The sequence below is a fragment of the Ambystoma mexicanum genome, chromosome 3q, assembly GCF_040938575.1.
Source record: "Ambystoma mexicanum isolate Mex_15411 chromosome 3q, UKY_AmexF1_1, whole genome shotgun sequence".
NCBI lineage: Eukaryota > Metazoa > Chordata > Amphibia > Caudata > Ambystomatidae > Ambystoma > Ambystoma mexicanum.
In genome coordinates this window covers 390,126,250-390,151,382 of record NC_090926.1, presented here as the reverse complement: position 1 = coordinate 390,151,382, position 25,133 = coordinate 390,126,250, and the positions used below count along the sequence as shown (strand labels likewise).

Genomic DNA, 25,133 nt, shown 5'->3' with positions numbered 1-25,133 from the left:
CCTGTGTATCAGTATGCAACCCACGCGTGCTGTCCGCGTGTGGTGTTTCTCTATGTAGCACTGCCTAGTGTGGGGAGAACAAATGTGTTATCTCCTCCGAGTAATTAGCTGCTATTGATCTATACGCGATCTTACTTCGCGTCGCTTTGTGCAAAGGTATGGCTTACCTGGAGCACTCTGAGCCACGTCTTGCTCGATCAACTCCGAACAGCGTCTGAGACTCGCGGTTCGTGTCGTTGCCCTGGGCAACGTTATGTAAACAAAATGGCCGTTTGTGTATAACCAAGTCGGCCATATTGGTAGAGGCAATACTGGGACATAAGTGGCATAGAGTGTGAAATATAAATGGCAAATGTAAGGGATGTGAATGTTAGGATATTAATTGCACATGTAAAGATATTAAAGCTTCATGATATCTGTGTATTTAAGTTGTACCTCTAGCACATGTATGTTCTGATAGTATCGTCGTGTACCTCATGGCTAATTGGCTAATTGGCCATTAATGTAAGGTCATATAGCGTAAAGATATACTGTCTAGTATACATCAACAAAGGAAAATACAAACTAATAAATAATAAATGTTTACAACAAATGGTTATAGCAGAAAGCAACAGTGTTTTCAAATCGAGTAGTGATTTATACTTATTGCATGAGCATGAGACAATTTAGCATGTTCATTATTGATATTGCACGGTGAACAAATAGTGACATCATTACAAAAAGCAGTTGAGATCAAATTCCTCGTTGAGCCCTCGTGGTGCCAAGGAATCGAGACGATCTATCCAATAGGCTTCTCTTTGTTGCCTTCTTTTTTTCAAATCAGCATATATGCTTGTCATTTCCAGGGTTTCCAAAATTTGGAACTTGACTTGAGAGATATTATGTTGCTTTGCATTAAAGTGTCTTGCTACGGCTGAATTGATGTTCTTATTGCGTATACATGATTTATGTTCATTCATCCGAATTCTCAGTTTACGCCCTGTTTCACCTACATAGTAAAGTCCACATGGGCAACGTATGCAGTAAATGCAGTTTTCGGTATTGCAGGTGCCATAGCTTTTTATCATGATCTTTTCTCCCGTGTATGGATGGGGAACCACTCCTCCTTTAATAATGTTATTGCAATTACTGCAATTTAAACATGGAAATGTTCCCGTCTTTTTTGGTTTGATCCTTTTGGTTCTGGTATCTCTTGTGTTAACTAGATAATCCCTAAGGTTGCTGGATCTTTGATAAGCAAACGTTGGGGTCTCTAAGAAGAGATTCTTAGTTCTTTCGTCATTTTTAAGTATTGTCCAATGTTTATTTATACATCTTTTGATCTGCATACTTTGGGATGAATATTTAGACACATATACAAGTGATGGGGATTGCTTTTCGTCCTTTGGTGCTAGAGTGCTGGTTCTTGTTATTTTTTGTACCTTTTCTTTTGCTGTCTGTAGATCTTCATTCGGGTATCCCCTATCTTTAAGTTTTTTGCTTAGTTTTTCAAGTTCTTGTTCGTACTCTCTGTCATCACTGATAATTCTTTTTAATCGCAACATTTGACCATAAGGTAAATTCTTCAGAGTGTTTTGGTCAAATGTTGCGATTAAAAAGAATTATCAGTGATGACAGAGAGTACGAACAAGAACTTGAAAAACTAAGCAAAAAACTTAAAGATAGGGGATACCCGAATGAAGATCTACAGACAGCAAAAGAAAAGGTACAAAAAATAACAAGAACCAGCACTCTAGCACCAAAGGACAAAAAGCAATCCCCATCACTTGTATATGTGTCTAAATATTCATCCCAAAGTATGCAGATCAAAAGATGTATAAATAAACATTGGACAATACTTAAAAATGACGAAAGAACTAAGAATCTCTTCTTAGAGACCCCAACGTTTGCTTATCAAAGATCCAGCAACCTTAGGGATTATCTAGTTAACACAAGAGATACCAGAACCAAAAGGATCAAACCAAAAAAGACGGGAACATTTCCATGTTTAAATTGCAGTAATTGCAATAACATTATTAAAGGAGGAGTGGTTCCCCATCCATACACGGGAGAAAAGATCATGATAAAAAGCTATGGCACCTGCAATACCGAAAACTGCATTTACTGCATACGTTGCCCATGTGGACTTTACTATGTAGGTGAAACAGGGCGTAAACTGAGAATTCGGATGAATGAACATAAATCATGTATACGCAATAAGAACATCAATTCAGCCGTAGCAAGACACTTTAATGCAAAGCAACATAATATCTCTCAAGTCAAGTTCCAAATTTTGGAAACCCTGGAAATGACAAGCATATATGCTGATTTGAAAAAAAGAAGGCAACAAAGAGAAGTCTATTGGATAGATCGTCTCGATTCCTTGGCACCACGAGGGCTCAACGAGGAATTTGATCTCAACTGCTTTTTGTAATGATGTCACTATTTGTTCACCGTGCAATATCAATAATGAACATGCTAAATTGTCTCATGCTCATGCAATAAGTATAAATCACTACTCGATTTGAAAACACTGTTGCTTTCTGCTATAACCATTTGTTGTAAACATTTATTATTTATTAGTTTGTATTTTCCTTTGTTGATGTATACTAGACAGTATATCTTTACGCTATATGACCTTACATTAATGGCCAATTAGCCAATTAGCCATGAGGTACACGACGATACTATCAGAACATACATGTGCTAGAGGTACAACTTAAATACACAGATATCATGAAGCTTTAATATGTTTACATGTGCAATTAATATCCTAACATTCACATCCCTTACATTTGCCATTTATATTTCACACTCTATGCCACTTATGTCCCAGTATTGCCTCTACCAATATGGCCGACTTGGTTATACACAAACGGCCATTTTGTTTACATAACGTTGCCCAGGGCAACGACACGAACCGCGAGTCTCAGACGCTGTTCGGAGTTGATCGAGCAAGACGTGGCTCAGAGTGCTCCAGGTAAGCCATACCTTTGCACAAAGCGACGCGAAGTAAGATCGCGTATAGATCAATAGCAGCTAATTACTCGGAGGAGATAACACATTTGTTCTCCCCACACTAGGCAGTGCTACATAGAGAAACACCACACGCGGACAGCACGCGTGGGTTGCATACTGATACACAGGTTAGTGAAATGTTCAACTAGCCACAGGTATTCTCACACAATATAGCACGACAATCAACACTCTATAGTGTTGATTGTCAATAAGCACACGCCGCCTAACTTTACCTCTAAGCACCATAGTCACCAAAAAGGCTTAATCGGCAATTTTAGTACGCAGTTGATTAGTCCCATTAATTGTTTGAATTATAGAGCAATATCATTATCTGTGCAAATATTGTATTTTTACTGTCTACAATCATGTATGCTTACTTGTTTGTTTTTTCTCCTCTCTCCCATCTCACTTTTTTGTTAAATATTTGTTTGTCCTTGTGGGCGCCCTGTTTGTTTATTATGATTGTTTTGTTTATTATGATTGTTTTGGTTATTAATTCTTGAATATCTGGTTGTTACACATGATGTATGGAACAATTATTAATTTAAACATTGTAAACCTTCTAAATCCACCTATAATGCATTATTATGTGTGTAGTACTAACCTGGCTCTGACGAAGGATACAATCCGAAATGCATTAGCCAGATGGGTTTTCTGTTTTGCCTCAATTGAGATAATTAGCTTTTTTGGTGAAGTTTAACCAATTAAGCACAATTTTTTATGAGCTTTATAAACACAGCAATTGAAAAATTAAAAAATATACACATCTGTGAATTACGATTGAAGTTGGATTTTATTAACTGAATAACGATCACAAAAGAAATCGATTAACCCTTAGTGGGAATCAAGGGTGTGCGGCCCACACCGAAGGCACTTTTGCCTCGGTCTCTTTTTCTCCAACAAATGAAAAGGACACACTTTTCCAATACTACTGGCCAACAAACTGATGACTGATAAATGTTCTCTGACCATTGAAGAATGTGTTTGCCTGTATGTATACGAATTGTTCTAATTGCAATTGATCGCGGGAGAATTGCTTGCGGGACAACTGATCTAATTTATTAGGTCAATTAGGACATATATGCGGGGGAAACCCCCTGCAACCTCCCACCCAATCCAAAACCCCCCACTACCCCCCACCCAATCCCCTTATATTATTTATTATCCTAACCCCCCCACACACATATATAAAATAACTAAGATACAGGTAAAAGTCAATTATGCAGAAGGTCAATTAGGACCACTATTATTAGGTCAATTAGGACAAAAGGTCAACTTGAAAAGGTCAATTTGGGTAATACTGTTTGCCCTATACAGCTGCGTCCTTCAAGGTGCTCACTGAAGCATCCCATGCTCTTCAAAGCCAATTCTTCTGAAAGGTTTTGACCAATCTTACAGATCCCTCCATGACCAAATGTTGGCAGCATTATTTCAGATTCTGAGCCTAACTCTGATCGAATATTTTTGTGTAACTTTCTATTTAAGTTTACTGATCAAACAAAGACATATTTTGGATACCCAGATGAACTACCCAAAGATTTTTCACAACAAACAATATTTTCTAAACAACTGTGGTGATAACAGCTCACCTGCATAGGTTAGTGTGATACACACATCACCTAATGGCAAAGCATTGCTTCCTTCACATTATCATACACAAGGACGACCTCCGCTAGGCCTTGCTCAGTGTTTCTTTTTAACCAATTGAACAACATGTCTTCCTCTATCCATGCCTCTTGGAGAATAGTATCAAATATATATCAATAAGTCACACACGTCTTGCTTTATCCAACTTCTGAACTTCTATTCCAGAACTCTTTATTGTAATAAGGTAAGGATCGGACCGCTCTCTCCCATCCCCCAAGTAAGACTCCATGCTGCCCTATGAGCTCTGGCAATTTCTAGTACTGTCTGATTGACCAAGAGTCATGAGAATACCAGTCACTTCCACACACCTTCCTGATTTAAGTGCTGCCACTAGGAATTCAATAGTCACTTTTCTCTTTGTTAAATAATTAACAGTCATTTTGTAGGCAATTGTTCAACTTTTCTAAACATGACTTCCTGGGAATGGATAGTGATTGGTGAAGGTGAGATGCCCTCGGTATTGTAGTGTTTTCCCCATAGTCAAGACATACATTTATCAGCTACGAGTGTAACTTGATCCCAAATGCAATCAGTTGGATTGAGAATTCCACATTCTGGGAGGCAGTCTCGTGCATATTGCAAATGTTATGCTGAAAAATATTTGCCATCCAACCTCAGACTTCAGAATCACTGATCACAGAATCACAGTTATCCTCTAAACTGTAAGAATGCAGCACTCGCGGAACCTTCTAAGACCGCCATTTTACAGATGTGGGTGATTTGACCTAATCCATGTTTACGACAGAGTGAAGTGACCAAAATGTGTTTTTAATTGCGGGGGGAGATCCCCCCGCAGCTCCCCTCCTCCCCCCTACCTTTAGAAATATCCCTTACCCCAGCCCCAGATATATTTTATTTTGAAAGTGTTTTTTTTCAGTAAAAAAATAAAAAAAACAATTTGGTCACTTCTTCCTCGAAAATATTGGATTCGGTCACTTCTAGGGTATCGCCATCTTACACCCTAAGGCAGTGTTGTATGTTGCAGCCAAGCCTGGAAGAGGTTCCTGTATAAACATACCAGGCAATTCCCAGCATTCTACTTTCTACTTATAACATACTGTTCCCACATATTCCATGGTGATTCTGCTCTTAAATGTCCCACTCATTTACCTCTAATGTGTTCCACTGCAATTCTGCATCGTGTTGTTCTACTATGATTCTGCCCCTCTTGGATTTGCTCTCATGCGATCCTGTGTGTCCCACTGTGATTTTGCTACCATGCGTCCCGCTGCAAATCTGATAAACTGCAATTTTGCTCCTAGGTTTTCAATTCTGATTTTGTCCCCCTGTGACTTTTCTGCCGCGTGCTCGACTGCAGGTCTGCTCCTCTGTGTCTCTACTAGGATCGTCACTTGAAGTGAATTCACTCCACTGTATGTCTTGCATCGTCTTTGTCCAATGGGATTTAGAATCAGGTGCTGCACGCTATGCGCTGCTAGGAACACCAACCAGCCTTTTCCAGGGAACCTTAAGACTTCTCACAATTAACCTACCTGCGGTGCACCACTACCTGGATGTCAGTATGGCCACACCGGAATGGTCCCAAAGCCCATCAAGGTTTCCACTCACTACTGCTCTCCATACCAACACGTGAAAATTCTATGCTCCAAAAAACAACAGGCATACCAACTACGCCACCTGCACATTGAAAATGAACACTCCAGCCAACCAAATTCAAACATATATATATAGAAAAAGGTCGGCATTTGAGCTAAATTGCATGCACACAATGGCTTGCTGTTGTGGCTCAGGAGTGGAGGTGAACTTCCAGCAATGGCTACTAAGTGGCGTTGTGGAATGTGTGACTTGGCTCAAATGGACTTTCCTAAATATATATATGTATATATATATATATATATATATATTACAGTCCCGCCGACTGATGCGTCCTCACACTATGGGCACACAAGGCTCCCTTCTAGACACAGACACCGGCAGTGAGGTGGAGCTTCCGTCTGGTAAATCTATATGAACCTGACATCAACTCACCGTCTGGCGGGGGTACGCCCAGCTGAAGTACACCACATCATTTCCATTGACTGCACAAATGACTGTGATGTTTTCTCCTTTCCTGACCAGTGTCTGGGCCGCACTGATAGACGCTGTAAAGCTGGAGACTTAAGGGAGAAAGGAAGAGGTTAATAGTCACCATTCATGGTCAGTGGCTCAGCCAGTCAAGAATAATCAATGCACAATATTTCATCCCATAATAGTTTATATACAGCCTTAGGTATAGGCATATGCAAGTGCTTTATAACTACTCCAAATACAATTTTAAAAACAATATGTAAAATAAAACATACAAAGGCAACCCTGTACAATATTCCAAAGTTAAGAAAATATCATTAAGTGAGTTGTGCAGATACTATAACTACAGCACTATTGTACACATTTACTACGGAAACTATGAAGAAAATACAGCAACATGTAAAGCGCCTTGTGCATATCCAAAATGAAATGATTGGCTTCGAAGTTAAGATTAATTATTATATAAATCCAGCACACTTCACAATGAAGGCTATAATGTCTTCACTCTAAGCTCACTAAATGAAATAATGTAATTCTCTTCTTTATTGCCCTTAACGCAAATTATCCAGTTACCCAACAAATACACTTAAGTTGAAGCACACATCCATGGCAGATCTTACATTCCTCATAGCCTGTTTTCTCAGTAATCTTATCAGGTTAACGTTTCTAATATCTTTATATAAGTTATAAAATAAATGTGAACATGCTGCACAGGTTCTGCTCTTTCCTGAGCAAATGAGCTCCTATGTTTCTCAAGCGCTCCTGCTGGCTGCCGGTTGGCCGTATGCCCAACGTCATACGCATTAAGAGGGGCTTGTGATTTTCTCAATGGAACCACCCGGATAACATGTGGACACCATGGAGTGGACACTGGTGCTTATGGACTATACGACCGGTTCCATGTCCTTTCATCGCGGGATGAAACAACGATGGGTTTTTCTCTGTGGATATTTCAACGAGAAAACTCGTTTTTTTTCATTTATTTATTTTTGGGGGTTCACCCCCCCAACCCTCCATCCTCTTTAATTATTTAACTATTCCCGAACACCCAGACACCATTTATATATTTTTTTAACCCCCTACAAAATTCGATGAGTTTTCACATTGAAATGACAACTGAGAAAAACCCAGCGTCCTTTCATCCCACGATGGAAGGACGTTGTACCATACGAGCTAACCATTGATCTACTAGAAAAGGACTCCTCTCTTTCTGCAGCCAGTTTTGACGCCATTAGCTGAGGCTCCACCCCTTGTATTCGGTCTCGCTGGGTCAGGCCTTAGCTGATTACAATATCTCTTACATGATGTCACCAGTGGATGCTATTTATGATGAGGTTATGATGAGGATATGATGAGGTTATGATGAGGTTATGATGAGGTTATGATGAGGTTAGCCTCCAGGTCCAGCATCAATAAATTAGTCAAGGTTGCCTCTTCATTACACCATAACTTTCTCCACAAATAAATAGGTTTCATTAGATCACAGACATATTTAACCCTTGACCCTACCTGCGGTAGGGGTCTACTTAGGTATGCTGAGAATTCAGCAGAATGCATTTTTTTGTACTTGTTGAATTGTTCAGTCTTATAAATAACCCTAAAGAGCTTCTCCGTGAAGCCCAATGGCAGCAGGCGTATCCGTGTGTCCCTTTAAAACCTGCCTGATAGCCTGTATCCCAATGTCTCGCTCCATTTATCTGTGTCTCGCAAGACAGAGGCCGGAGCTCCTGTTTGTATTGATGAGGCAGTTATGCTTTGTCTGAGGCAGCTCCAATTCTTTTTAAATGGTGATATTCCTATTTACACCAATCGGGCGATGAACCTGTGAGAAACAGGCAGCCCATCAATGCATAAGTGCCATTTCCTGTCCGATTATTAATCCTCATTCATGTATCAGCAGAGCTTTATTCATTTACATTCCCTATCTGATGAAAAAGAAACATTGGCTCCATCTTTCATTAAGAAAGGAGTCTGGTATCCCACGTGTCCTGGCAGGATATGGTCGGACCTTTCCTCATATTGGACATTGATGCCTCTTCCCCAGTGATTGCGCAATGAACTCAAAGAACATTGCATGGCCTTCCTCATCTTGTCTGCTGTCCTCCAATTCCTGCCAGCTGTTTTGCACTAAGTAGATTTTAGGGTGTTTCCTATCGCTTTATACAATAATCAAAGTGGCTCTAAGGCCCCAGTTATTTCCAAGACTTCATATTTCTGCTTCATATTGTCAGTAGTCCTCTTGATTTAGCCTTGACTAAAACTTGCCAAAAGCCATTTTGCCCCAAAAGGCCTGTATTTGCTCCTATAAGAACACACCAGTGGTGGCATTGCCCTGCCAGACAGTATTTGCCCCTCTGTGAACACATGTGTGATGATTGTGCCCTCTTTATGAATGCATTTGTGATGTCTTTGCCCTAACATGCCAGTTTGTGCCCCTGTAAGAAAACAGTTGTGATGGATTTGTCGCAACCTGCCATTATCTGTCTCTTTAAGAACACAGCTGTGTTGGCTTTGCCCTAAAATACCCGTATGCGCCTCTGTAAAACCACACCTGTGATGGCTTTGCCCTGAAATGCCAGTATTTGACTCTGTGAGAGTGCTCCTCCGATGGCGTTGCCTCAAAGTGTCCGTTTGTGCTGCTGTAAGAACAACCCTATAATAGTTTTGCCCCAATATGCAAGCATTTGGCCCCTGTAAGAGCACACATGTGATGTATTTTTCCCTAAATGCTAGTTTTTGCCCCTGTGACAACAGAACTGTGATGGCTTCACCCCAATATGCCAGTATTTGTCCCTTTAAGAACACACCTGTAATGGCCCATCATGCCAGCAGTTGCTCTTGTAAAACACACCTGTGGCAGTCTTCCCCTAACAGACCAGTTTCTACCCCTGTAAAATGAGAAATCTCACCCTGTCAAGGGGGAATGCATACTCCAGTCAATCTGAGGCAGGAGGCCTACCAAAGGGTTTGCCTTAGATGGTCCTGCCCCAGAGACGGGGTGGGGGAGTCGAATGGGCCCCAGTCTCTGTCCCTTCCACATGTGCCTGGATGAAAGTGCAAAGTACCACTTCTGTTTGCCTCATTCCTGCAGTAAAGCATGCTGGCTAGTGTTTTTTCTCTTGTGCCACTGGAATACCCAGACCTGATCAAACACCCGACCGGCGAGCGACGCGGCAGCAAACAGAAAGCCAACGATGCATCATGGAAAGACAGTCCAGCAATCCACATGCCCTTCACCCTCGAATATGAATGCTGAAATATACTCTGTTTGTAGTGGGCCAGCATGGCAGAATGCCGGTGGACCAGCAGACGAAAAGGGGCTGTCGCTTAAGGACTGCTTTACGGTTTCTCATCTCTCGAACCCAGTTCTTGGAGGAGGGCAAAGCAGGGGTTGGTCCGAGGAACGAGCTGAGGCAGAGGAGGAATGGAAGGGCAAGGGGAGGATAAAAGGGACCGGAAGGTCATGGCAGTGTTGGTGTTTGAGTGAGTTCAAGGGAGGAGAAGGCAGACTGCGAGAGCAGGCAGAGGAAGGACAGTGCAGCAGAGGTGGAGGAGAATTACACAGTGTGTGTGACATCTCAATGTCACTTGGCCTAGTAAGATCATTGTTTCTGTCCTCCCTTTGCTCCCACTCCCTTGCCTCATCGTGCCTTGAAACACTCATGTATAGACGCATTATAAATGCTGTAGCATATCAAGGTAAGGCATTGGTTGGTAAGAGAAAGTGGTACTTTGGTTTGAGACTGCGCATATGGTGAGCGAACGAGAGTGACTGAGTCTAATTCTAACTGTAGGGAGTGTACGGGAGTGTGAGCGAACCAGGTAAAGGTGAGAGAGAGAGAAGGATGACTGAGAGAAGGAGATGGTGAGTGTAGTGTAGTGGGAGGAGAGAGAAGTGGGAATGGAGAGTAGCGGGCAAATAGAGTAGTGGGGAGTAGTGCAAGTCGAGAGTAGTATGGAGTACAGAATGCTGGAGAGTAGTCAGGGTGGAGAATGGAGAAAAAGGGAGGCGAGAGTAGTAGATGGTTGTGGGAGAGGAGAGAGAAGATATAAGAAGTAGAGGAGAGAGGAAAATCGGAGGGAGAGAAAGAGGAATAGAAGTATTTTTTTATAATTAACTATGGAATATACCAATTTACTCCCCCACCTGGTCCCCTCAGCTTTGAATCAGCTCTTCTTGGCCTGGGTAGCAGCAGGAAGCATGGAGGGAAGTTGATAGACACTTCTCTCGAGTCCTTCCTCCAGCAAAGCCATGCAATCCCAACACCCAGAAGATTCGATGGCAGGTGTCATGTTACCATTGAATCCTGTGGAAAGGATGTTTTCCACACCTGCAGAATAGAGACAATTGAGATCATAGCATAAGGTGCAACAGCTGCATTGTTGGTGCCTAAAAACATACTCACCGTGTAAGTTATATTGGAAAAAGGTAGCACTGCAGTTTCTACTCCTCTAAAAATACCTGATGGATGCAAACACTGTCAGATGCTGTTTTCTCTGGCAAAAAAAGGCCAGTTCGTTTTAAAAGGCCGACCTGCCCCCCTTTTCTGATTCCGAGGACGAGGTTGGGTCTTAGTGGCGAAGGTTCTGTTGTCTAAAGTGAGACCAAACTATACAAGACCCTCCACCGCACTTTTCAAGAGGAGCTTGGAAACCGTCCTCAAAAACTATACAAATGGATTCTCGTTGATCAACACCATTAGACGGGTGTCCCTCTGCACCGCGGTGAATTGGTCTCAATTCACGCCAGCCATCACCTTCGGGCTGGATACATTTTAGTCCTGGAAGATTTGTGAGGGGAACTGCAGACTAAAATGAGTAGAGCACATCCCCGAAAGCTAAATGCTTGCCACCCAGAGTCACCAAAGATAGTAAAATAGTTTGACAGTATGTGTATTTCACCTGAACATCACATCCTCACGTGCTAATGGTTAGATGCAGCCTTGCACCCAGGTGAACAATACTACGAGTAGCAAATTAGCTGGATAGCAGTAGCTTTGTAAAATGTTCACCACAAGGAAGACGTTTTGATGGCTACATAGGTAAAGTTATTTTGATTGCTATAATTCATGGTAAAAAGTCCCTCAAAATACTGCTACAAATTCCCCCGAAACAATTCTAGGCTCTCATTAAAATTAAGTCAAGCAGAGGGTCTATCTGTTTCAAATTCTTCACAACTGTGACGGGTGAAAGGATGGCTAACAAACCTCAAACATGGCTGTTTGGGCTGGCTGCATTTCGCTTTTAAGTAATATTGAGTGTTTCATGCACATTTCTTCTTCTTGAGGCCTTTGGGCATTTTGCAGTAGATGGGTTAAAACTTTGTGGTTGACTCCAGGTACAAGGGCTCAGAAATGTTAGTGGTCCAGACACAAAGGGCCTCCTTCTGCCTTGGAGGGCGAAAGTACTAAGCTCACTCACCTTGGATGCTGTACACGTAAAAGTGTTCCGAGTACATCTCCTGCCCATCGTACTCCGCCCTGCACTGGTACACTGTGTCCTCAAAATGGCCCTGGAAGCCCCGCTGCCTATCATAGACCACCGGGGTGTGGCTCTCCGCCTTCCTCTCGTGGAGGGTAACGTGGGCCTTTGGGTTGGTGACTCGGCAGGGCATGGTGGCCTCCCTGGTGCCTGTCTGGAAAATGTATTCTTCATTGGCCTCGTTTGGAAGGAACCACAGTGAAGGATCTTTAGAGAAAGGGAAGAAGAAAGAGTGATCAGAGGCTAATCGTTAGCTAGTTTGAACTAGCAGCAGCACTGATGTATACAGAAATTAGATTTCACAACATGTTGGTGTCAAGCAAAGTCCAGTAGGGCTGGGAAAGCTAGCTCTCTTCCCTTCCCTTCCCTTCCCTTCCCTTCCCTTCCCTTCCCTTCCCTTCCCTTCCCTTCCCTTCCCTTCCCTTCCCTTCCCTTCCCTTCCCTTCCCTTCCCTTCCCTTCCCTTCCTTCCTTCCTTCCTTCCTTCCTCCCCTAAACTATCGATCGCAGAATCACAGCAATCACTTCATATCTACTCTCCAGGCTACAGAACGCAAACAGCCTCCACCTTGGGCCCCCAAAATATCTCATAATCATACTGCAGAGAGCTCACAATGCAGCAACCAGGCTCTTCCTGCAACACTGAGTATGTGACTCCATCACCCCAGTACTCAGAACACTGCACTGGCTCCCGGCCAAGCACATAGGACACGAATCACACCCCTGCATATCACCCACTATGCCTTCCATGGCAGGGTTCCAGAATCCAGCAAGAGGAAACTCACCCACTGCAAACTTCCCCACTTACCAACCCTCTATGCCTTGGCCTTTCGAAATCGGCCATCGTTGAACGCTGCAGAAAAATTGATGGTAACAGAAAAACCTGGGACCTGATCACTCCCGTGGCGTGAAGGCACAACTGCCATTACAGACCCTACATGTTACCCATAAATGCCTTCCAATAATAGCCATCGAATAACTCAGTGACAACATAAACAAAACATGTTTTGGTCGGGAGGATAGCTCAACTTGCTCGCCTTGGAAGCAAGACGACACGGAGCAACACAGGTTTGATCCCCGGGTCCGTACTTAGAAACTTCTGGGTGTTAAGCACGTTATAAATAACCAATCACATCATATCAATCCTTAAAATGTTGTTATTAGAGTATGGTTAAAGTCTATTTTTTGTTTGGTCCCTGAGAGCTTTTGGGTAACTGCGATTGGTTCTGTTTTAGATCTTTGGTGTTTTATTCAGTTCTTTATATGAGAAAGACTTCTTTTTGTTGTGCTATTCCTTGCTTCATGTAAGCACATCCTTTCATGCCAGATACCTGGCTATTGTGTGCTTTACAAATCCAATAAACCAAACTCTAAAAGATGATGTTCCTGACCACACCTTACATTATGCCACTAAAGCCTCCATCAAATCCACCTAGCCCACTGCTTCTTCCAAAGCGCGAATGGGAGGTTTGGCAGCAGTAGATTTCATCGAGGGAGAACTGGTCACATTTGTTTTGCTTCATTTTACTGCAAATATATGTGTGGGGGGTGGGTTAGGTGAATAATAAAGGTAAGGGGTTATGGGGTGGCTGTGCAAGGTCTCTCTGCATAGATAAAATGTCCCTAAATTAGAAAAAAAACAAACGACCAATTCTCCCTTGATGAAATAAATTTGAATAAATCACACAGAACCCCTGTGAACCTTGCTTGTCCATGCATGCACCATGACTATGAAAGGCTTGGTCTCTGGGGACCACATTCAGGCAAATCATGGGGTTCTTCGAAAGATACTGACATCCAGAGGAGTAGCCAGGATCGTCTAACAAGTGGGGCCTGAAGCTAATGTAGTTGGGCCCGCCGCAGTGACATTGACAACGCAGCGCATTTACAGATTGTACATTCAGGTCCTACCCTGTCTAGGCCTCTGCTGACATCACAGCTCTTCTGTCTTCCATACCATGACTTCATCTGGCAGGAATCACCTCCTAAGGGCGACTCAGTCTTCTTATCAATTCATACATTCATTCGTTGTTAATGAATTCACTCGTTCCTTGAGTTCCGGCCTATCCGCTAGATTTCTTTACAGTACGGCCTTATTGGAAATACATACGAGTTCTTAAACCTTCCCTAGTATTGCTTATCCCCAATTTTAAACGATTAAGTATTACTTCTTTGAGAGGTGCATTCGTAGACACTTGCGCTCCATTTAACTGACAAAAAGCAGATAGGACTTGATATGACATCATGATCATAAATGTTCACCTGGTACAAAGATGTAGACCTCCTGGCCTGCTTGGTGCTCCTGGGGCCGGGAGTGGCTGTAGAAGCAGGTGTACCTCCCAGTGTCCAGGCCTGTGACATTCTGCAGGGACAGGCGGCTGGAGAAGACGCCATCTCTGTCCTCCTCTGTCGTGTTGAGCAGGAGGTCGTCATGCTGCCAGGCAACCCTCGCCTCTCCTTCACACGTCAGGGAGAAGGTGCTGGAGAGATTCAGCGTCACTTCCAGGGGGGTACTGGGGACGATGCGGGGTCTTGGGCTTCCAGTCACCACCAGAACACCTTCAAAGGAGGACAGTAACAGTGAGAGCGGAAGACAGCAACCATTTCGATTGTCCAGTTGCCATCCCTCCCCACAATGAATTAGTCCGATGAATAGCCACTGTTTTGATTAGAAAAGGCCGACTGAAGGGGGAATCTTGGCCGACTCCTTTTAGAAGAACAACATGTTCTGTTCAGAGCCCTCCCCTCCTTTTCCCCTGCCACCTTGGTCAAGTAGGCTATAGTGTAGGGGTCTGAAACCTGTGGCTCTCCAGTTGTTTTGGACTACCACTCCCATGATTTCTCAACATTGACTTTGCTGGCTAGGGCTGATGGGCGTTGTGGTCCAAAACATCTGGAAAGGCAAAGGTAGTAGACTCCTGCTATAGTGAGTGTATGTAAACATAAATATATCTGTAATGGGAACGTGCACATGAAGTTCCCAGTAGTTTTGTCTTTACTGGTTGTGAGGTACAAAACCATACTGGCATCAATGGGTCAAACCCACCAAAACCACGGACTTTGATGTTTGTTGTCCAAGACCACTTCCATCATCTCCTAATTCTTACACCTTTCTTCCCCTCCCCCACAATAGGGAGCAAAGGCTTTGTGGTTTGGTGCCATGATTGACAATAGTAACTCAAACATAGATGCTGGTGGTTCGGAGGATTCCCGCTAAGGGAGTCAGAAGAATTCTGCGATTGATGCGTCCACTAGCTACTTGCAATTGTGGCCTGCTTTTGTGGATTCACAGGACTGGCTCAATAAAAGTACAGGAAGCAACATGGATGCTCTTGACTGAACAAATATGGGCACAGACGAAAAACGTTAATCCATAAACCATGTGATATGAAGGATCAGGGGCTGTGTAAACTGTGACTGCAGACTACATCGCTTGACGTAAAACTTTGTGCACGGTGCATTTTTCTTTTGCACCTTTGGTTTATTTTTGCACCATTTTTAAAACATACGATTAGTGCCATACTGCCCATTATATTGGGGGTCAGACATTGGACTATGGTTCTCATTTCTGCTAGGGGATTTGGAGGCTAACCACAGCATGAAACGCGTTGAAAGAAAAACAATGACAAGGGGAAGCCATTTGGAAGCAATCCAAGGTATATCCTATCCTATATTGCTTTCTTATTGACTTCCTAGCGAGTTGTTTGTAATTTCCTGTTGTATTGTGCTGGTTGCTATCAGAGGCTCAGTGAACTTCCGGTGGGATTTTTTACTTTCTCAGGGCGCTTTCAAGGAATTCCTTTAAACAACACAGACGCAGAGGTTTGTTCGTGCCCGTTTACCATCCAAGATTTAAATGAGATGTTAATGTAAATGTTAAAGGAATGTTACACCGGCACTATCACCACCAGAGTGGTCCCCTGGCGCTCTGCCACTATATTTGGAAAAGTCATGTTTTTAACAATGTTCTCAGTTCAGAAATGTGGTCCATAGTGTCACTAATAGACATACTGCGCTGCCAGCTGCCTGAAGAACCCACTCATGGTAAAGGAAACACTTCCAAAGAGGGGCTGAACGTTTTATCCCTTTAAATAGGGTATCAGGTAATACTATCCCCATAAATAATGTCGCCATACATATAGTCGCAGGGAAACGGCATAGGCGACATAATTTATCGGGACAATATATGGGGTAACCGGGAGCAGGGGTTGCGTGGGGTCCCCCGCTCCCTACAAAATGTGGGGGTTGCATGGGTGTCCCCCGCAGATTCCATATGGTAATATCGCCACCAAAAACAGCGCCATTCTTGTATGGTGACATTATTGCGGGGATATTATCACATGGAACCATAAATAGTCATAAAATAATTCCACATTTGGATCACAGTAATTATTATTATTTTTGTTTTTATTTGGTTCAATTCAGTGTCCACTACTAAAACACAACACCAAGGACACAGTCAAGTCTGGAGAAAAACGTGAAAGCCACCTTATCCATTGAGGTGCTCTATAGTTAATAAGCTAAACAGGACCTGAGCGGCGCTCGCCACCACTCAACAGCCTGAGGAACGAGCTATTATGGGGCCATCATATAATCCTTCAATCTGGGGGAATGTTCCCCACCACACACAGCCCCGGCTGAAGATGTGTGGGGTCCCATTTCAACATGATGGTTGGGCCACCTCCTTTGCTTAGAGCGGAAAACAGTCGGAAGCACCCATGGAAGATATGGTTTATAGCCGCCAGTTATCACAATAAGGCGAGCCAGCAGGGAGCTGAAACACTGAATGCCAGCTGAACAGCAATCAATCCTTTTAGGTAAGCAAGTGGCTGATGTGGAGAAACCAGTGCTGAAAGCAAATGAGGTGATAACACTTCTGTTTTCCCCAATGGAATGGGGTAATGGACAGGCGAGATAAGGCGAGTGCTGCAAAGCACGGACTGTAAGCTCTAGAACTTAAGCATTATATAAAGGAATATATTGCCATTTTATTAGACTGCTGGCTGACATTATGTGGGCAGTTGCTGGGAGCCCCTTTCATTTGAAAACTTTGAAAGGCCATGACGCCGTCCCTGAGTCTGCACAGAATACATTTACTCATGTATTCACTTGTGCAATGTGTTATTAAGGATAGTATCACTACTAGGGAACCACATTGGCCTCACACGAATGTTACCGACATTAGGTGACGGCAGTACTGCAAAGTGGTCAAAGGCGACATGCAGGCGCTGTTGAAAACAATAAAAATTAACCAGTGTGGTTTTTTTTTCGATTGTGGTACTATTCATAATTGCTATGTGCAAAATGTTCACTTTTCAGTGGGGAGACTGTGGCTCGAATTTGAATGCAGTTTTCCCATTGAAAAGCATGTTCGCAAATCAGGCCCTGGACCTTTTCCTAACCTGCTGCCTTAGATTTCGGTTTGCAAGATGTGCAACACAAAAGGAGCTGGATGGCTCACCACAGACGAACAATCATGATGCCTTTATGTGCGTAGAGCATCATGTACTTATTTATTTTTTACATTTATAGCAGTGCACCAAACCCTCAGGCATCAGGGCGCTAGTTACAGTAAGTGCAAAGTGAAGCATTCTTAATGTAGAAGCCAGCGGTATTCAAACTGTGGGGCGTGACCCCGCAGGGGTCCGCAGGTGCATCCCTGGGGGGCCCTGAGAGCTCAGCATGAAATATATATTTTAAAAAAATCTTTTTTTTTAGATTGGAAGAAATGGGCAGGGGTGGCTCACATGGTCAGGCTGAAGCATAAAACTGTCTCGGGCAACAATAAAAAAGTGGCCTGCAGTTGTAAGTGGATATTCATTCCTTTAGTCACAGACCAGGCCTCATTACAACTATGGCGGTACGGTAACAACAGTGCAGGTAAGCTACCGGCACCGTTGCTACCGTACTGCCATAGTAAGAGATGTGCTCGCGGGTGCCTGACAGCCCACCAGGTCTGACCTGGCAGGCCGTGCGGCACCTGCAAGCTCATATGGGGCTCAAATGGGAATTAGGATCTACCGGTACCGGCACCCGCAAATGGGCAATTATGAGGTCCGCCTAACTCGGCATAACCCGGTAATTGCCCATTCATGGGTGCCGGACCCGGGTGCAACTCCGGTAGCAGCCATGCCAGTTTTACCGGCACAGCTACCGCCAGGGTTGTAATGAGGCCCACTGTTTCAATAGTACCCAAGGGGGTGCTTTGTGTAAAAATGTAAGTAAATTATGATATATTCAGCAACAATGGTCACAATTACTAACGGAATAGTTAAGACTCATCAAACTGGTCCACATTGGCCAAAATGGTGGCCCATTTTGACTGGCCCACACTAGCATTTACATTTTTGGTACAGGCATTGCCTTATAGGCCAGTCCGAGCCTGGCGGCTCATCCATAATGGCGAGGGGGCGCCCACCCAGTGGCCCCTCACCCATTATGTAGGAGCTAAGGAGCCAGCCCAGTGAAACAGTGAGCACTCCCTCAGCTGATTTTTCCAGCTGATGGAGTGCTCCTGGGCTGGCTGAACTGTCAAAGGGAAACTCTGTTTCCCTTTGACTATTCAGCTTAGTTCCCCAGCCGCACATGCTCACTGAGCCATGCAAGTGCTGGGGCGTTTTGCTTCGCCAGCATTGCATAGCTCATTGGAAATGCTGGCTGGGGCCCTGCATGTCTGTATGTCCGAGGGGGAGCTCCTGCGCCTCCTCGCACATACGGACAGAGCAGCCTGGAGCAGGGCGTTTCAGCACCCACATGCAGACCAATGCAGAAGGTACGTTTTTGTTCATTGTTTTTATTTAAACATGTGTATGGATGTGTGTATGCTTATGTTATGAGTGAGTGTATGGTGATGGATGCTCGTGTGAATGATAAGAGTGATTGCTGTATGAATGTGCAGCGCCTTGCATACACACATAATCATGTTGATTGTGTTAGGCCCAGTGGGGCTCAGGGGACAGGGATGGTATCTTTTTACTGGACCTATATCATAGATGTCCAGTAAAAAATGTCATGCCTGCCCCCTGTGCCCCCCAGCACCAATTGCAAACTGTTTGGCTATTTACCCATTTTTTGTTAAAAGTATGCTCTACAATGCAACATTTTAACCCATTATTTTAAAAAAATTCACAGGGGGAAACCCCTCCCGAATCCCCCTTTATTGGTTCGGGCTCCCTCACTATGCTCGGTCGCTATGGCATTTTTGGGGGAAATAGTTATGCCCCTCCACTTAAAAAAATCACCAGCCGCCACTGGCCTTCAGACTGTGTTGGGAATGGGATGGGGGGAACCCAAGGACTATGGTGGGAGCACAATGGGCGGGAACCATGGGATAGTGGTGGGAGCAGAGTGGGGAGAGCCCAGGGTGTGTGATGGGGTGGGGAGAGACCAGGTACTGGGTAGGGGTGGGATGAGGGAGCCCAGCGACTGTGATGGGAGCAGGTGACGGCACGCAATATATACTTTCCATCGGGCATTTCTGGGGGGTCCCGACCTGTGAAATTTTGCTCAGGGGGGCCCCGGCAAAAAAAGTTTGAAGACCACTGGTATAAACCCAAAGCATGCAGGTTTCAACATGCAGGCAGTTCTTGTAAAACAAATAAGCACCACCACGCCTCATGGTACGGGGGGGCAGCGACAGAAGTACATAGCAATGTGCACGACTCATGGTATAAGGGGCTTCATTAGATATGATAGGTCAATTAGGTAAATGCATAGTCTGGCAGGCCACGCCTCATGGTACGGCGGGGGGGAGGCAGCAGCAGAAATACAGAGGCAATCAGCAGTGTGCAAAATCAGGCAAAGCTGCGCCCCCTGGTACAGGGGGCCGCATCCGAATACAGGTATAGTTGTAGTAATGTGTTATGTTGAGACACACAGAAGTTACAGGTAGGTAGAGATTGAGAGCAGCACAAGGCTTGCTGGTAGTTCAAGGATGGTCATTATGGACGGGTGGGGTAAGGGGGCAACGTACCTCACGAGGCTGAGATGGCAGATAGGGGTAGCCAACAGGACGCACACGCTGCGCTTGATTACAGTGACATCAAGTGCGAGTCAGACGGATAGTATAGGGCAACGATAAGGCAAGGTGGAGTGCTGGGGTAGCGTGTTATAACAGCTACTGACAGAGGTTTAGGGATCAGTTAAAGTCAGGTGCGATTGAGGATCGCGCCCTGTTGCCGAAAGTTAAATGGCAGGCATGCTAGTAGCCGAATCACGTGCAGCGAACAGACGATTGGGGTGGCCATCTTCTTGAGTGGCGAATTAGATAAAGTCAGTGAAATCGGGAGGGACCCTCGATTCCCTCCCGCACCCTGATAGGCCCAGACAGGCAAGGGCCTTTTAAGGGGTCCCATACAGTCAAGGGCCTTTTAAGGGGGCCCAGACAGTCAAGTGCCTTTTAAGGGGGTCCAGACAGGCACCAGTCAGGCAATGGCCTTTTAAGGGGGCCCAGACAGGCAAGGGCCTTTTAAAGGGTCCCAGACAGGCAACAGCCTTTTTAAGGAGGCCCAGACAGGCAAGGGCCTTTTAAGGGGTCCTAGACAGGCACCAGACAGGCAAGGGCTTTTAATGGGGCCCAGACAGGCAATGTCCTTTTAAGGGGGCCTTTGCTGGGGGACGCCGGCAAGCCTACCGGCTTGATACAAAGCTGGTATTTCTTCAAGATTCCTCCAATCCATTCACACAGAGGCTGCCATAGATGCCTCAGTGCTCGTAGAGCGTCATCACAGGCCGGCTCACTCCAATCTCAGTGGTCAATGCAGGAGCTGGGCGGCCATCTTAGAAGGAGCAAGTGCTTCATAGGGAAAAGTTGAATTCAAGCATCAGCCTCCTCCTGCAAGCGCTGTGCTGCAGGAGGGGCTCAAATGCTCACTTCTGGTGTCGCTGGAAATCGTTGTTTTAAATATGCTGCCCCACCCTCACAGTCCATATCAGAGTTCAAAATGTGTCCGCTTGGATTATAGAGACCTTGCAGCACTAATTGATGTGGCCCAAATGCAAAAGTTGCCCACAGAGAAAAGGCCACCCACGCCCAAAGCCAGCCAACATGGAACCTATAAAGCTAGAAAGAGGTGCAGTGCGAGGTGGCTCCGTCAGCTGGTTCCAGACGCCTCATTTCCTCCTATTCCACTCCCCAGTAGGTGACTGCTCCAAACATTCTCCAAAAAGCACTGTGATATGCAAATAGGGATGGAAGGGAAAGGACCGATTGGCTCATTAGGAATTCTGAGAGTAACCAATCAGAATTCTCAATTCCCATTGGCCAACATGTATTGCACTGAACCCCATGTAGCAATTGAGGAATCTAAACATTACATGGCTAATGGAAATGCATAATGCACGCAGACTTATTCTGCAACATGTACTGCAGTGCAAATCCGTGCACATTAGGGTTTCGGACTCGGCTACCAAACATTCTGAATGCCGAAAATCATTGGGATGCCCGAAGGTCCCCCTAAATGTTTAAGAGTCCATTGTAGATATCCCTTTCATAATTCAACTTTCTCATTTTTTAACACATTCTGACTACAAAGGAACATTTGGAGCAGGGGTGCACAACATGCGGCCCGTGTGGCGAGTGCGGCCCTTCAAGGCATGATGTATGGCCCTCCAAGTCATAAGTCACTAAGTCTATCATGTCAGGTGTGGGAACCCTCTGCGGCCCATTTTCTGTCTTTGCATCATGAAACATGCAGTCTTACTTCTCTTTAAAACATGATTTCCGTCGTGTAATACAAATAATCAAAGCGGGAATCGCTTTAAAAGGCTATGCAAAATGTGTTATAGTAAAAAAGAGATAAATAAAAAGTCCATCTTAAAAGCCATGCTTTTTTCACTCCAATCCTCACACCGATGCCCCTAGCACCCAGTCATTGCCATGGATAGTTCGGCCCACTGTATGGGACTTGAGTGGTTCAGTCGACCCTCCAGGGAAATCCATTGTGCACCCTTGATTTAGAGGAACAGTTAGGTTAGGTGGTCCGGGGAGTGAAGTACGAGTCTGGAAGTGGGTTGGGACATTCAGAATCGCGAGACTCACCAGCAAGAAGGAAGATGAGTGCTGTCCAAGATAGGGCCATGGCCAGAAGATGCAATCACATACCACGTGGGCCCTAGTGGAGGAAAAGACCAAAGGTAAGAACATGGATTCACTGCAGCACAGAAAACAGAAACAACCAGCTAGATAGTCTTACTTGCATGGCAACCTTATCTATTCCGTTAGGGAGACAATAGCCTAGTCCTGGTTTTAACATTGCATTCTAGAGCTTGTAGTCATTGGTTGATAACTGTGAAATACAAGACTACATGTCACAGAATGCTACGTGAAAAACAAGATAGGCCTAGAGTCTCTCGAATTTCAGCTTAAATTTAATTCACTGTAAACCATCATTTATGATATGACATTTATAACGCACCTGTACACAAGTGTTTCTAGGCGTGACAAGACAAGGAGGGGGAACAAGAGGAGGAAAAAACAATGATCTTACTAGGCCTTGCATCATTCAGATCACGCAAGTGCAGGTAAGAGGGAGTGGAGAAGTGCCGGGGGCAGGGGAAGGTTGAAGTGCAGGTAACTCGTTAAGTGCAGCCAGCGGGTGGCTCATAAGTGCAGAGAGAAGGGACTGTAGGGTTGCAGGTACAGACCCTTAAGTGCTGGGGGAGCCGGAGGAAGTGCGTGGGCAACTGGACATGCAGGAGCCTGGGCCAGAGTTCAGAAGGTAGCCAGGTGACCAGCCCGCAGAGCCGTCAGGGACATCAAGTGGGGAAGAGGAAGAGAGAAAGCAGAAGCAAAAAGGAAGGTGTTGAGTTGCTTGTGGAACCAGAGGTGGTTCTGCCCAAGTTTGAGAGAGGCAGGGAGGCTGTTCCAGAGGGATGCCCCAGTGAGGAGAGAGATCTGCCGCCCACTCTCTGCTTGGAGAAGCGTCTGACCTTCAGAGAGATGGAGGTGGATGAGCAGTGAGCTCGAGAAGGAAGATGTTTAGGAAGAGAAAGTTGGAAATAGTGTGGTCCCAGGCCCCAGAAAACCTTGTGGATGAGGCAAAGAGTCTTGAACTTGATCCTTGCAGCCACAGGGAGCCAGTGAAGAGATTTAATAGCTGGAGAGATTCAATCCCTGGGCTTGAGGCCAAGGACAAGTCTTGCAGTCCTGTTCTGGATAAGTTGTAAAGTCGAAGAGTAGAGGCAGGCAGATTTAAAAAGAGGCTGTTGCAGTAGTCCAGCATAGAGAGGAGCAGAGCTCTGTTGACAGTGAGCTTCTGGGGGGAAGTGAGAACAATGAAGAATACCTCTGAGGAGGTGCAGCTGATAGTTTGACTTCTTAGAGACATTGGAGATGTGAGGAGAGAAGAAGAGGGAGGAGTCCAAGATGATAGTAAGGTTCTTAGCCTCACCGGAAGGAGCAGGAAGAGAGCTCAGAGTGTGCGGCCAGAGAGAGATGCGAAAGGAGGCAGCAGGTGTCCCAATTAGTAGGATCTCAGTCTTACTGTCATTAAGGCAAAGATCATTGGTGGCACACCACTCCTGTATTGTTACCAGACAGTCTGGTATGTGAGAAGGAGCTGAGGTGGCAGAGTGGAGCATTAAAGAGACCTGGGTGTCATTCGCATAACACTGAAAGCGGGAGCAGATAGTAGCAATGCAGTGGGTAACAGGTGCCAGGTAGTGGTTGAAAAGCCAGGGAGAAGGTTAGACCCGTGGGGAACACCACAGGTAGAGAGAGACATAGAAGAGAGGAAAGACCCCAGATGGACCTGGGAGGCTCGGTCGGTGAGAAAGGCCCACCAGGCCAGGGCCTGATCAGTAATGCCCAGGTTGTCACAGAGGTGATTGAGCAGGATGGCATGGTGGACCGTATTGACGTGTAAGTGTCCCGCGCCGTGGGTAATAATCAGTTCAGGGCAGACACATCTGCAATTGTTTTGGTTGTAAATGGCAGTTGCGGGTAATCATAGGCTTCTTAAAATTAGACAACGAATAGTGCGCGTGACAGCTGGTTCGGGACAGGGGCCCTGTTAACCACCAACTTCTCATGTGGAAGGCAGGGTGGCGAGATAATGCCACCTGCGCTATAGCACTCTGCGGGCTTTGCTTGTGACTCACACGTGGCAGCACACAGTGTATTCTACCAGATGTCCCTGAAGCGATGTCATCTTGGAGCTGCGATACACTAATATTCGGATAGGGGCGCTCTTGAGCGAATGATAGTGCCCCTTTCAGTGTACACTTATGGAATGCTTCCCGATGCCGATGTCACGGTTTCTTGGGGAGGATGGGGAGTAATACCTGTATGCATCGATCCGTGCCAGCTTGTCGCGCGCACGATGTACAGCCCAGCAGGCAGCAGACCCAGCTCCCCTCCTCCCCCTTTGCTAGAGTGCTTCTCCAGCACTCCTGTTCTCTGCCTGCCACAGACCACAGTGGCAAAGTATGCAGGGCCAGAGGAGTTCTGAATAGCATACTGGTCCCCGCAGCAAAGAACTCCTAGACACTCTGGCACTCAGCCGGCTGCTCTCCTTACAACCTTCTTTTTTTCTTTTATTCAATCTTTTTTTTCTTTTTTACCCTCCCCCCTCCCTCCCCCTCCTCCCCTCCCTCCCTCCCTCCCTCCCTCCCTCCCTCCCTCCCTCCCTCCCTCCCTCCCTCCCTCCCTCCCTCCCTCCCTCCCTCCCTCCCTCCCTCCCTCCCTTCCTTCCTTCCTTCCTTCCTTCCTTCCTTCCTTCCTTCCTTCCTTCCTTCCTTCCTTCCTTCCTTCCTTCCTTCCTTCCTTCCTTCCTTCCTTCCTTCCTTCCTTCCTTCCTTCCTTCCTTCCTTCCTTCCTTCCTTCCTTCCTTCCTTCCTTCCTTCCTTCCTTCCTTCCTTCCTTCCTTCCTTCCTTCCTTCCTTCCTTCCTTCCTTCCTTCCTTCCTTCCTTCCTTCCTTCCTTCCTTCCTTCCTTCCTTCCTTCCTTCCTTCCTCCCTTCCTCCCTTCCTCCCTCCCTTCCT

The 25,133-nt window shown here is 45.3% G+C and overlaps 1 protein-coding gene across 1 annotated transcript in view; it reads right to left on the bottom strand.

Annotated features, from left to right (window-relative positions):
- The window catches only part of PDGFRB (platelet derived growth factor receptor beta), a 234,991-nt gene that overhangs the window by 90,877 nt on the left and 118,981 nt on the right, over positions 1 to 25,133 (bottom strand). The window contains exons 2-5 of the mRNA XM_069654064.1: positions 22,192 to 22,264; positions 14,415 to 14,711; positions 12,094 to 12,360; positions 6,634 to 6,761 (exon numbers count right to left, since the gene is read on the bottom strand). Of these exons, the coding sequence (XP_069510165.1) occupies positions 6,634 to 6,761; positions 12,094 to 12,360; positions 14,415 to 14,711; positions 22,192 to 22,231 (732 nt within the window). The 5' untranslated portion in view covers positions 22,232 to 22,264. The remainder of the gene's footprint in view (positions 1 to 6,633; positions 6,762 to 12,093; positions 12,361 to 14,414; positions 14,712 to 22,191; positions 22,265 to 25,133) is intronic.